This window comes from Desmodus rotundus, chromosome 3 (genome assembly GCF_022682495.2).
Source record: "Desmodus rotundus isolate HL8 chromosome 3, HLdesRot8A.1, whole genome shotgun sequence".
NCBI lineage: Eukaryota > Metazoa > Chordata > Mammalia > Chiroptera > Phyllostomidae > Desmodus > Desmodus rotundus.
Window position 1 is genome coordinate 193,114,588 of NC_071389.1, and position 13,786 is coordinate 193,128,373.

The window sequence follows — 13,786 nt, forward strand, 5'->3', positions numbered from 1 at the left end:
GCATTTTAAAAAGCAAATCTAATTATAAACTCCACTTCAGCCTACTCCAATCTTACTTAAAATCTTTTAATGGCTTTTCACTGCCAAGTATCTGGTCACAGTATCTGGCCTCCAATGTTATCTGAGCTAAACTGTTCCTGCATTTTGGGATAACGCAATTTGCTATTAAGCCTAGTTCTCTAACGATGCAGAACAATTAGAACAGCAATATAGCGATAAATGGTGAGCATTAAAAGATGAGCCCGACTGTGACCCGAATAATAGCTGTTGTTATCATCACTACCTTATATTTTGCTTAGTATGAAATTCCCAAACCCTTTAATGTAATCTCATTAATCTGTTAGGTATCAACAGTCCCATCATAAAGATTAGAAAACTGATGCTAGAAAGGTCATACCTGACAAATGGCACTGACAAGAACAAAAACTACCATATTTTGCTATGTATAATGCGCACCCACATTTTTGGCCCAAACTTTCAGGGAAAAAATCTTTCATTTTAATTTTTTAATTCAATTATTTATATTTAGATACTTGTTTTTTGCATTATAAAGGAATTTTAGCATTTACTTTTGAACATATTATGGTACAAGAAATTTTATGTAACAAATAATTACAAAACACAAGAACAAATACATTTTATTGCTTTCTAGAGTTACACTTTTAATGCATAAGCATAAATAAAAGAATTAAAAGCATTTATATAGATACGGAATTAGGACTACCCATGTATAATGCACATCCTTATTTTCCCTCGAAAATCTGAGCAAACGTGTGCATTATATATGGCAAAATACGGTTTGTCTTTTGACTCACAGTCATGACTTCCATGTTTTGTGATAAAGCCACCAGTTACTACTTTATTTCTAAAATGGGTGATATACATTTTTCTAAATTTACTTCGTTAATGTTCTCCTAAGAACTATCATATTCTTTTTACAACCTGGAAAATATACAGTTTTGTAACTTGTCTCAAGTAATTATTGGGTATGGAAACAGAATTCAGGTGACCGTGACCTTAATTTTCACTTCTCTCCTCTGCCTGTATCATGCTAGACGGTAGCAATGATAAACCCGACACCACTGAACAACAACAAAGGAAGTGTGGTGTAATAGGCTCTGAGGCCTGACGGAGGAGGGTTTAAATCCTACCTCTGTCAATTCTAGACCGTGTGAGTGTAGCAAATTACTGAAGTTCCTCCTTTCTCACCTGTAAAAAGGAAGATAATCGCTAAGTCCCAGGTGTGTTGAAGACTAAGTAAGGTATAGGCCTAATATGTATGTTATCACTCAATAAATGGTTTAAAGTAAACAAAACAAACCACTGGCTTCTCCCCAAAGAGGAGGACATTGTGGAAAGAAGTAAGAGCCACAGAGGGTTGGTTTTGTTTGTTTTGTTTTTTAGATGACTTGAATCTCCAGCTCTGCTGATCACCCACTAAAACTGCCATGCACTCCGGGTCTCCTCATTCACACAACAGAGATAATGGCAGCCCTTAGCACTGCTGCGAGGAGGAAGTACGATAACATATAAACTCGCTCTCTGAATTGAATAGCATCACACAATCATCATCACAGTGTGTGCACACACACTCCCTATCACTGCGTTATAAACTCTTGAGGACACGAGATACCTTAAATCATTTTCATGTATATAACAGCTGGTAGCACAGTCTTCTACCAATTACAGACACTCATCAGATGTTGGCTGAACGGGCTTATTAAGAAGTCAGGATTAAACAATGATTAAAAAAACACACAATTCAAAATGAAACCCAGAAGCTCATCCATATAGAATATAATAAAGAGAGCCTGGTACCAGGCTCGCTAAGATCAGCCCAGACGAGAAGAACACATCGCGCCTTCCGGGAATTTCAGTAAGCGGCCTATAATTTCGTTTGCTGGGTATCAATTATATAATCATCAAATAAGTAAGTTCCCTCAGTACAGGAGTCGTGTGTGTGTGTGTGTGTGTGTGTGTGTTTCCCTCCCCCTCCCCCCTCCCTGCTGTGGACAATGAAGAGGAGAGAATAAATGCCTTAGTGAATGCTGCACAGTTCTGTACCCCTCCAAAAAAACACTTTAGAAAAAAACAATAGGGAGGTTCTCCATCAGGAAGCACTTTAATGAGGTTTCTCCAGTGACAAGGAATTAAAATACTGATTAAAGGGAGACGTTTTTCACATAAAACTAGTTTGTGTTTATCAAAGTCCTCCTTACGGGAATTCACAGACACCCTTACACTGGAGAAAACGCTCTGGGGGGGGTAGTGGGCAGTCTGTCTGTGCAAACGTCCAGAGCGGAGTGTTGGCCTGCACTAGTTACTAACTGAGCATTACCTGCCACCCGCTGCGTTAAGCGTGTTTCACAGAATTAATTATGTCAGACCCCCACAATAATCCTGTGTGATGGGCATTATTCCCCCTATGTGATAAATGAAGAAACTGAGGTTCAGAGGGGTTAAATAATTTGTTTAAAGCCACACAACTGGAAATGGCAAGGTGGGGTTTAGGTCTCGAAAAGTGTCTCAAAGCCACATTCTTTGCGCCGTACCACGCTGTCCACTGATGCTACCAAATTCACTGAAAAGGGGGTGGTGACTCAACAGGAGAGTGGGGAGATCTGGCACAGAGACACATACAGAGCCCAGGATGGCCTTCTAGCCCGCGATCTAGGCCCACACGAGCAAACTGAGGAGCTGCACGCACCTACCTACACAAACTAAAATGCTTGGAGGAGCTCTAACGTTTACTCTTCAGCTCTACGGGTTCTAAAAATGTCCACACCACTCATAGGTATTGATACCTGAGCGTGGTTCAGTACCTTTTTCTAGAATACTTGGAGAAAGAACCTTTAACTCACTGCTGGTACCAATACAAGCAGGCAATGGAGGTGATAATACACGCCCCACAACTTGATCACGTTTTCCAGGACCCAAACATTCTGGCACAACTGAGTGTTTTTCTGGCATGCGTACTACCACACAAAACTCACTTCACAGAATTTCAGAATTAGAAGAGGTTCCATTAGCTTATGGATGTAGAAACTGAGGCTCAGAACAGTTAAATGACTGCTCACTGTCATATGGCGGGGTACTGGCCTAGACAAACTCTGGTCTCCTATTCCTGGTCCACGAGTTTCTCCACAGCACCTCCTCAATGCCTCCCACTTAGTGCTTGACCAGCCAGAGTCCCTTCTCTATAGCTGGGTGTGATGCAGCTCTGGCTCCTTCTGGACATTTTCACTGAATTCAACCAACGTCTGGGGCACTGGGCTAGACGGTGCAGATAATGAAGGGCTAACATACTTTCTACCTGCTAGACAGTGCAACCCAAACGTTCGGTTGTCTTGGCACGCACCGAAAATGATGTTTATATGGCACAAAGTGGCAAACAAACTAGAGAACACATGGCCCAAGTGACCAAGGGAATCCTAGGCGCCACCGGGCTGCTCCAAGGGCTGAGGGGAATAGTCGTCTTGGCGCACATGTATCCCAATCAAACACGCGGCCCTCTGGCTGGGAAACTGCTCTAGGGCTAATAAGCGGAGGGGATTGAAACAAATGTACCCGTAAATGTAAGACAAGCGCAAGAGAAATAACTGAGGAGGACTGCCACTGTCTACTTTCATTAAACGTGAGTGAGTGAAAATGAAATTAATTCAACTTGCTTCCTTTCGTAACTCATCTTCCAAACAAACCCAAAAACAGCAGACCTCATCCTCTGGCCAACAGAGAGCTGGACAGTCCCGCCGAGGCTGCAAAGCCCCTACACCCAGATGCCTTGTTCACAGGGAGGTAAAAGTACTTAGAGCACACAAGTGTGCCAGAAAAGTCCTTTGACCTCTGACAAATACTACAAAAATAAATCAATAGAGGGGAGGAAATTACATTTCAAGGTCATATTCAAATATGAAGGGAGAAACAGGAAAAGCCCCTCCCAACATGCACCCCCCCCACACAAACCCTCTGTGAACAAGCTCTATAAACCTAGTTGAAATTCGGCCTTCTGGTATTTATAAATTTGGCCTGCCTGAGCCAAGTAGGTTTCTGCAATTCCAGACATCTAGGCTGAGGGGCAAAGGGCAAAGTGAAACTTTCAAAAGCTGGCTAGTAGCCAAGGGCATCACATCTAGGAGGCTCCCTTAGCAACACACAACAGCTGTCTGCTTAAGAGAGGATACCGCCATCTTTGCAAGAAACTATAGATGTTCTTGTATTGAAAACTAAAAGCGGGGTTTATTTTTTCCCCTGCCTGTCATTCCCCTAAAAGTTATCACATTTCATAATTGAAAAACATCTCCAACCCCAGTTGTTTCCCTCATTCCAAAGTACAATGCCATAGTTAACAATCAATTAAAATAGTGTAAAATATAAAGTTCTTGGCAAATATAAAGTGTTTTAAAATGTCTAGTTATTAATTACTATTCTAGCCGCTACAGACTTGGTTCCTAACTATAAGCAAGTTACTCTTTGTGACTTAATTACTTCCCTCATAAAATTTTAGTAACAAATAGTGACCTACTTCACAAGACTATTGTGGACAATAAAAATGATTAGATAAAAACTTATTAAAGTTTATTCCTTATTAAGAATCACACTTTCAGTATCTAAAGAGCAGATTTGCTTATCAAAGTCAGCGCCCCCCAAAAAACACAGGTGGGTCCTGACCAACCAGGAAGACCGCAGCTGCTCCAGGGACCGGCCCGTCTCACCTGCCCAGTCTGCCCTCTCCAAACCGCCCAGCCAGCCCAGAGGAGAGCACCGTGCCAGGAGGTTGCCCTTGTGCCTAAGTCTAACCAGATAAACAACATTTAAAAAAACAAGCCATGTCACAATCACTGCTAGGCTTTAAAAACCTAAGGTCTGTGAGCAGAGGGGACGTGGCAGCCTGTGCTCTGTGGTGAGGGCCGTTGGTGCGAGAGCAGAATCTCACAGCTTTCCACTCCTTATATGAGCAAGTGCAAACCCTCGCCCACAGCACTGTGTACTCACCCAGAGGTACATCATGTCAGACCCGGCTGCTCAGACTCAGCGGTCAGTTGATCCTGGACTGCAAAAAGGCACTTTCAGTAAGAAAGAAGGTGCCAGAATGGGGGACTAGGGTTCGGGGTGGTGAGAAACACCCCCCAAAAAATCACTGGAGTTTAAAAAACGTCTAATCTCCTCCCCCCTCCTCCCTACTCTGCAGCTGACTGTTCTGTTGTTCTCTCTCCTCCCTCTCACCCTCTCTCTCTCTCCCTCTCTCTCTCTCTGGGAGTTCCCAGCCCCGTGTGTCTGAACTGGAGTGTACAGCACACTCTCTTTGTATTTGCCTTCAGGGAATCTCTCTCTCTCTGTCATTCTACTTCTAGAAACACAATCATCACTCACAGAGATTATTGCAAAAGGCAGGGATGGGTGGGGTTAGTAATAAACCACCAGCACCAGTTTCTAGAGCTAGAGCTAAACTAGTTTAAGATGGGTTCTTTAAACGTAAATGAAGCAATCAAAAAACTCTGACCTCCAAGATCAAGGGGAGTGAGCCAAGCTTCCTCTCTGCCCCAATTCTTCTGCAGCCCCTTGCAGAAGCCAACTACAAACACAGAAGCTGCTGGAGGCCTACAACCCCTCCCCAAAACGTCGGCCTTGCGCCACTATTCTTTATAAAGTTTCACCACCGACAATTCTGAATCTTATAAGATTTTAAAACACGGAAATGTAAATATACACATACAGACACACACACTGGAACAGGTTTTTTTCTTTTTTATTACTACTTCCCTCATTCAGATCAAGAGTCTCCCTTCTGAAAGGAGAAAGAATAAGGGTTTGAGTCAAGTGGATTTTGAGCCCCGACCCTGTTGCCAGTTCTTTACTAGGAATGGAGACAGAGCAATACCCAAAGCCTGAGTTTGCAACCTGGGTCTCCAATTACAATCCTCACCATCTAGAGGAAGTTATTTAACCTGCCCAAGCCTCTGTTTCCTCAACCAAAACCTGGGCACAACACTCCTTTTGAAGTTGCCGTGATTAGATCAAATGATACAACTCCGTAACCTCTCTGCCATGTTCCTAGTGACCACATTTTCTAATTCAATTCAGTTCAAACATTCATTAAGTGCCTCCTGTATGCCAGGCATATATTTATCCACTATGTCCAATGCTGAACCTCAAATCATCCGCTCTAGTGGTTTTAGTCAGAAAATAGCTGACTTTTCCATATGCCGATGCCCATGTGTGTTCCTTACTTGCCCACCCATTTCTCCATGTTCAGATCCAAAAGCCCAGCCCAGCTGAAACTGATCTGTCCCTCTTCTGGGCTCCTGGTGTCTGTAACAAGAGAGTCAGCACCTCTGCCCGTTTCTGCTACAGTTATTCCTGTGTCTACCAATCTTATCTCCTTTATCCAACCTTTCAGGGTAGAGGTCATTGATTTTTGGCCATGGAGTCTTACGCATAGTGTCAAGCACACAGTAGGTGCACAGTAAGTTCTCAAAGGGGTCTGTGTTTTGAAGAATATTTCATTCCTTTAACTCATTAAACTGAAACAAAAACAAGAGCCCCACCACCTGCCAGCTGCCCCTGGGCTCCGTCTCCCTCAGACAAGTTGGGACAGCTCTCTCTTGCCTCCAAAATATCCAAGTAAGGTCTGAGGCTCACATGCAAGGTCGGCCCCGTGCAGGTGGTGCGTTCACTCTCCGGTCTGTTACCTGCTACATGAAGTTTGTTCTTCTCTTAAGGTAGAAGTAAAGTCACTTTCCCTTTCCTTCTGCACAAAGATGTGCCTTTTCTCTCCTTCCACCTTCGACCTGAAGCTCATTTAAACTTGGAGAGGTGGGGCAAATATCCTCAGCCTCACCCAAAGCTTTTATTTTTCCTTCTGCACAACCTCTCTGCTTCCTCTGAAGGCAGGATTACCTCATTTCCAGTACAAAAGAACTTATGAGACAGGCTTTTAAATGGAGGGACAAATCCTGAATTTCTATAAACTGTTAGAGTCTTTTATATGCCCATAATCAATTTGTATATGCAACTTTCCTGTCTAGTCTCCTGGCCCATGCCCTAAATCTTACCTCACCAGACCCCCTGACGCTCTACTCTAAATAACTGTATTAAAGCCACACTAAGAGATTATGGTCCTTTCACGCTCCCGGTGACACAAAATTGTTCATATTCATTCTTAAGCACGTATCAAAAACAAACACAATAGAATTTCACATATTGTCACTTTATGGTCTGACCTTTTAATCAAATTCAGGCGAAGATAAAGATATCCCTGCTTTTTCCTGCAGCAAAGTAGGAGAAAAAGACAGAGAGAAAGGAGAGCCTCAAAATGAAATAAGAAAAACTAAAATATGTCACAAAAACTCTGACAACTACCTCCAAAACTCCCCTGAGTATAACCATCAGAAACTTCTTTGGAATCACAGGAAGAGTTCATAAATTCCTACTCTAAATGTATCTCTTCATTTTCTGGACATCATTTTATGATGATGAACGGGGTGAATAGTCTAGTCACAAATCAAATGCTTCTGAGTGTTTTCTTCATACACACACCAAAAAACTCCAAAACCCAGAGGCAAGTTCAGTGAATCTTTCTGCTCGTGCCCTTGCATGCCCACATTTCCCTACCTTAAAAAAAGGAAAGGAAAGATGAAAGGAAACAAAGAGGTAAGAGGAAAAATAACTGTCTCAAATCATCAAAGTCAAAGAAGGAAACCTATGCTTTATAGCTACTCAGGATTCAGATTAAGAGACACAAAAATCTAGTAACTCCACACTAGGAAGACCCCCTGAAAAAGGGGCATAGTGTTGTAACACCGGATTAAGATGCACACAAACTTAATTCTATCAGAACATTTTATCAGATCGTGTGACTGCACTTGGAAGCTTATCAGCCTTTACTTTAGTTCAGAGGGGGAAAACTGTGAGTTTGAGCATCGGAGAAGGAACTCTTCCAGGGAAGGCCCACAGAGGAAGTCCGGCACGCTCAGTCCTGAGAAAGAAAAATCAGACTGCCCGGGGCAGCAATAAGGGTGCTGGCCCGAAATGCTAACCCTATGCTGCGTCCTGAACCCCTGCGTCCGCCAGAGCTGTACTCTGTGCCGTGAAGGTAGGGTGGGCAGAAAGGGTGTGCCGCATTTTAGACTCCCTGCCTCCCAGTCTAATAATTCAAGAGACTTGAGTTTTATGCCAGCTTCTCTGCAGGTGTAAAAGGCTGGTGAGGGAAGTACGGACATCTGGGGAACCAACACAAATTCTCAAAAATATACCTGAGAAGTCTGGCACTGACTATTTTTCAAGAGAAATCTGCGGCAACCCTCTTTACACAATTTATACCCCTGTCACTCTCACTGGTGGAGACAGTACAGACTTACCACAGACACTGAGTTACAGAACTGGGCCAGATGAGGTCCAAATGAACTTAACTTGTAAAAAAAAGTTGAAAGGTTGGGGCTCTTTTAATGTTGTTCCCTCTCAGCTTAAAGTAGCAATTCCCACAGGGCAATGCTATCAGAATCTTGCTACTCAAAATGCGGCCCAGAGGGCAGCATCCGTAGAGGAGCATCAGCCAGGGGCTTCTTAGACATGAAGACTCTCGGGCCCCTCCAAGACTAACAGAATCAAAATCAACTCAGTACCAAAAGCCGCGGGTGATTCACCCTCACACTGAAGTCTAAGGAGCCAGGGAAGGTAGGGCAGTCTCCTCACACAGCAGCAGCAATTCAGGGAAGAACGGGGTAGATGCGGTTGCCACTTTCCAGGTAGGGGATCTGGAAGTTAACTAAGCACCCTGCTTGCTGGTTTCAGTGTAACAACACCAACCACTATTTACTCAGAACACATGTGCCAGAACTCTGCATGCGTTACCCCACTGCATGTTCCCAGTATCTCTGGGTGTTCTGTTCTATCTTTTTCACACATAAAAGGAAACGAGGGCTTACAATGGTGAAATAACTTGCCCATGGGCTCACGGCAAGTGAGTAGAGGAGTCGGAAGTTGATCACAAGCTTGTAAGACCCCAAGTCCATTTCAATTACAATATACTTATTAACTGATAAAATCAAATCAAGACGGCCAAAATCAATGGAAATTTTACCCTGGACGGAACCCTGCAGTCTGCCTCTGCCCATTACCGAGACTGCAAGCACGGATGACAGGAAGATGTTTGGGACTCTGTGCACACACACACTGTGCGCAGGTTCCCGCAGGCTGGGGCTCTGGCCAAGCACCGCTGCTGTGACTGCCGCCAGCGAGAGAAGGTTCCGGAAGCTCCGGCGGTTACCTTCTGCGCCGTCTAAAGTGAGCTCTGGAGACACGTGTGCAGAAGAGGGCACACATCTCGAAGCTCGCCTCTCGGAAAAGCCACAGGCAAACATGATTTGTTAGAGCTCTCGCCCCCACTGCTAGGGAACCCAGAGTGACCACCCTTAAAAGAGGAGAATGTATTATCTTAAGAGCCCTGCTTTTCTTGAGTAGGTTCCGATCGTACTCTCAAACAACCTCCCGTGTTTCTGACTAACTTGCTCTGGCGTCCCCTCCACTACAGTCTTTGCCTTCATGAAGTCCCCTGTCCCAACCACATTTCCATTTATCTATCCACCCCAGCCCTGTCTTCCATTCACTCCACGGTCCGTAATTACAACCCCTCCCCTGTGAACACCCACAATCATCTGTCCTCTCCATCACCACCATGTGCCCAAACTCCAACCCTGGTTAGATGTAACTATCTGCCTTCTCTGTGCCTGGGCACAATCAGCTGAATGTTGCTAGAGATAAATCACATAACCAAGTTGACTGGCTTCATTATATAACCATGAGACAAACCTCAACTAGGCACTTGACAATGAATGCCAAGCCATCCTACCAAAGCTGCCCTTGTAAGCCTTCGGGCACACCAAAACTACTATTTCTTACCTTCTCCTCAAACCTACTCCATCCTCTCCCTACCCTCCAACTCTGAGCTGTTGCTCTATCTAAATATTTCATTTTAAAACAGAAGCATTCAGACAGTCTCTTCTGTCCACGAAACCTACAATCCTACCTAGAAATGCATGCATCTCCTCCTCCTTACATCCTGTTAGAATTAAGGACGCCTCCCTGGCATCAAAGGCCCATTTCACTACTGGAACTCACACCCCATCCCCAGAGCCTATGTGAGGATGTGCTGCTGTTGACCACCCACTGTCTCCCTCTCTACTCAGCACTGTCAGGCCAGCAAACACACTCATGTCCATCTTCAGAAAACCTTCGCTCTGTTCTCCCATACTGATGAGGAAAGTGGACATTGGAATCCACTTTGGAAGTCAGATTCGCAGTATCTATTCGGTTCTGAAATGTGCAGGGCGTAGGGCCCAGCAATTCCACCTCCAAGGAGCCGATCATAGAAAATCCCCACTGGAGTAGGAAGAAGTACACTGTAACAATCTGTAAGAGAAAAAAACCCTCAAAAATATAAATGTCCAATAATAGGTAAGTGACTAAATGAACCATGGTTTTTAAAAAAATTCTTCTTCAACCTCTCAACTCCTTCTAGCTACCTGCCATTCTTCTGCTCACCACCCCACAGTAACACTTCTTTAAAAAGTTGTTTCCATTTCTTCACCTCCATCCCTTCTGCAGTCTACGCAGAGTTTCCAAGCTCTCTATTCTACTGAACTAACTGGCCAATGTCAACCACTTCCACGTTACTTCATCCGATGGATACTGTGCTGTCCTCAACTTATCTGACCTCACAGCAGGATTCAGTGAGGTTGGCAGTCTTAAAACATTCTCTTCTCCTAGCTTCTGAGATACTACAATCCTGTTTTGTTTGGTTTTTTCCCCCTGCATCACTGATTACTTCTCAGTATCTTTTTCTGGCTTCTCCCTCCAAAGACTTCTAAAAAAGGAAGTGTTCCTGGGGCTCCACCCTGGGTCGACCTCATCTCTCCCTTTCAGGTGTCTCATCCATTCTGGGTGCTTCAAATACCACCAACAGGCTCGTAATTGCCAGTTAAATCCCTAGCCTGGGGACCTCTTCTCGCACTCCAATAGGACCACTCGCTGTCTCGCGGGCAAGGCAAACGTGTGTGCACAAAACTGGGCTCTTCAATCTCCACCAGTCCCACCCTTGCAACCTGGTTTACCCTTGACATTCTCCGCCTCAGCAAGCAGCACTACCCTGCAATTATGAAAGCCAGAGGTCCTTCCCTTTTCCCTCACCCCTCATACCAAACCCATTAGTAAGTCCTGTGTGTCTGACTTCTCTTGATCTCCACTGCCACCACCTTAACCCAAGCTACCGTCACCCTTGCCTGGCCCAACAGTTCCTCCACCGCCCCTGTTGCTCCCCTTCGAAACAGTCATGACAGCAGCCAGAGGGGCTTCTTAGAGCAAAAACCAGACCAGACCACTGCTCTGATTCCACAGCTCCACAGTGCACTCCATTTTGTTTCTATCCAAAGTCCTTCTAACGGCCTTTAAGGTCCTTTATGATTTGCCAAGTGCCTGCTCTCCAGCCTCATTTCTTGCCATTATCTCCTTTTCAGTCACTATGTTCTAGTAACTACACTGATCTTGTGTCAGCCCCTGCTCTAGAGCAAGGCCATCCCTCTCCCTGACACCTCTGTAACCCTTTTTATCCTCTTCCTGAAGTCCCTCCTTATCCTGCCTTCGTTCTTTGCGAGGCTGGCTCCTGCTAATCTTTCAGACCTCAGATTAAATAACCCTCAAATAAAACTCTCCAGACCACTCTATCTAGCTGGAGAGCCTCCCCTACGAGTCCATATCCTCTACTGTTGTGGTGTTTACTTCTTCCTAGCAGTTATAAAAAATCTGTAATTCATTTATTTTTTTATTTGTTATGGATCCCTCCACTAGAAAGTAATACCCCGTGTATCATATACAACTAAAATTTACTATGGAACATTTTATCCCTTGACTTTTGTTAGGGAAGGTCAAAGTTATTTGTAGGAGTTTCTGGCACTCAGGCAACTGTCTAACCAAGTCCTATAAATAAAGTTAGAGCACTACTACTTTTTCCCTAGTTACCAAAAGGACAAAAGGACGCAAAGTTTCACCCTAGCCACAAACCACAAATCTACACCAGCACCAATGACTTCGGAATGCTAGTTTGAAATAATCATAATGTTAATATCGAAAAGCAGTCCAAATCTAATCATTTACTCAAGCTAATCTGAACGCAAACATTCCAAATTGTCTCCCTCCCGATACTATAAATTTGCGCAGCACAATACAATAATAGTATCCCAATCCAAGCTCCACTATTATCAAGCTTGCTGGAGAGAAGTTAATTATCTGAAGCCTAGACCCACGCATCCAACGCCGTGGCCCCTGGTTATACGTAGCTATTTGAACTTCATTTCCTCAGTCATAAGAGTAAAATTTCAGGCCCTCCGTCACACTGGCCATGTTTCAGGTGCTCACGCAACGCGCGTGGCTCTGCTATCATAATGAGCGGTGCAGAAATAACACACTTCTGTGGATGCAGAGAGCTCTATTGGACAGAGCTGGTCCAGAACGTGGTAATAACCAGGAGGCAAGGGCCCTCTCAGTACCCAGAATATCAGAATGTTCATGCACTTTCTTCAGCAGAAAAGCTGCGCCAGGCTTTCTCTCTAAATCTATTTATTTTTGTTTTAGAAATATTTTTGTCCTGGTTATCTGGCTACTTGCCCACCAAATATTAAAAGCAAATTAGGAAAGGGAGCTAGAAAGTAGTAGGGAATAAGTACCAGAGGAAAGAAGAGTATTGCATTAGAGACAGCCACATCAGAAACAAGAGAGACCAAAAGAAAATAATCTAAAAAGCAGGTAAGAATCCAAAGGCAGACGTACGTCAAAACGAGGCCATACCGTAATGCAAAACCAGCAAAAGCTCCTGAAATATGACCCTTCCACAGTCCTAAATAAAAACTGACGCTGACCACTGTGTTAAACCACTACGGAAAATGTCTACTATTACACTGCCAAGAATACATAAATTACATAGTTACACAGCACATTTTAGAAGGCTTTACCATCCATAGAATGGGACACTATACAGCCCTTGGGGGAGGGGATGCGGATGCTCTTAAAATACAGATCGGAAATACTCTACTACATATTTGTAAGTGATTTTTTAAAAAGCCTCAGAACAACATATAGCACAGTACCATTAATTTTTTTAAAGGAGTAATTATAGTCAAAAAGGTAAAATAACCCTTGCATCTAGGGGAAAGGCCCTGGGGAACTCAAAACAGGAATGGGGGAGCAACTTTTCATTATGTGAACATTTTGTATCTTTTGAATACTGAGCCATGTAAATGTATTATTTATTTGAAAATAGTAATAACTTTAAGGAAAAAACAAGTTCTCTATCTCCAAGAATTATATATTCTAATGACTTAGCCAGGCTTCCCAAAAACTAAAGGAAAAAATTTATACTTTTTTCCTTTACCAATGGCTAGCCATCAAAATATTGAACATGTTTTACTCTTAGTAAAAGCTAACTATACTATTTGAAGTCCCAATACACTAATTGATTTTGAAAAACACAAAGTTGAACTTAAAACAGAAGCTGCAACAATCCTTATCATTACCTACTGTACACATTTCAAGTAAAAACCAAATCATCTTACCGGGTAACGCAACCGAGGCGGGTTGGAAGCTCCCAGGAAAGCTAACAGAACGTCTTCTGCACCACGTGGGAAGGAAACACAGTCGGGCCACTCGGACAGGCCCCGAGGTCGAGAATGCTAGTGGTTTCCCAATATCCTTTCTTTCCTTCTTCCTCAGTAACAAAACCCCGGTTTTCATCCTAGGA

The 13,786-nt window shown here is 43.7% G+C and overlaps 1 protein-coding gene across 22 annotated transcripts in view; it reads right to left on the reverse strand.

Annotated features, from left to right (window-relative positions):
- The window catches only part of RBFOX2 (RNA binding fox-1 homolog 2), a 259,939-nt gene that overhangs the window by 129,855 nt on the left and 116,298 nt on the right, over positions 1 to 13,786 (reverse strand). Inside the window, exon 1 of one of the 22 annotated variants that reach the window (XM_053919499.2) lies at positions 4,993 to 6,975. The exons of the other annotated variants lie outside the window; for them this stretch is intronic. Coding sequence (XP_053775474.1) covers positions 4,993 to 5,007 — 15 coding nt within the window. The 5' untranslated portion in view covers positions 5,008 to 6,975. Of the gene's footprint in view, positions 1 to 4,992; positions 6,976 to 13,786 lie in introns of those variants that run through there. 22 annotated transcript variants of the gene reach the window in all.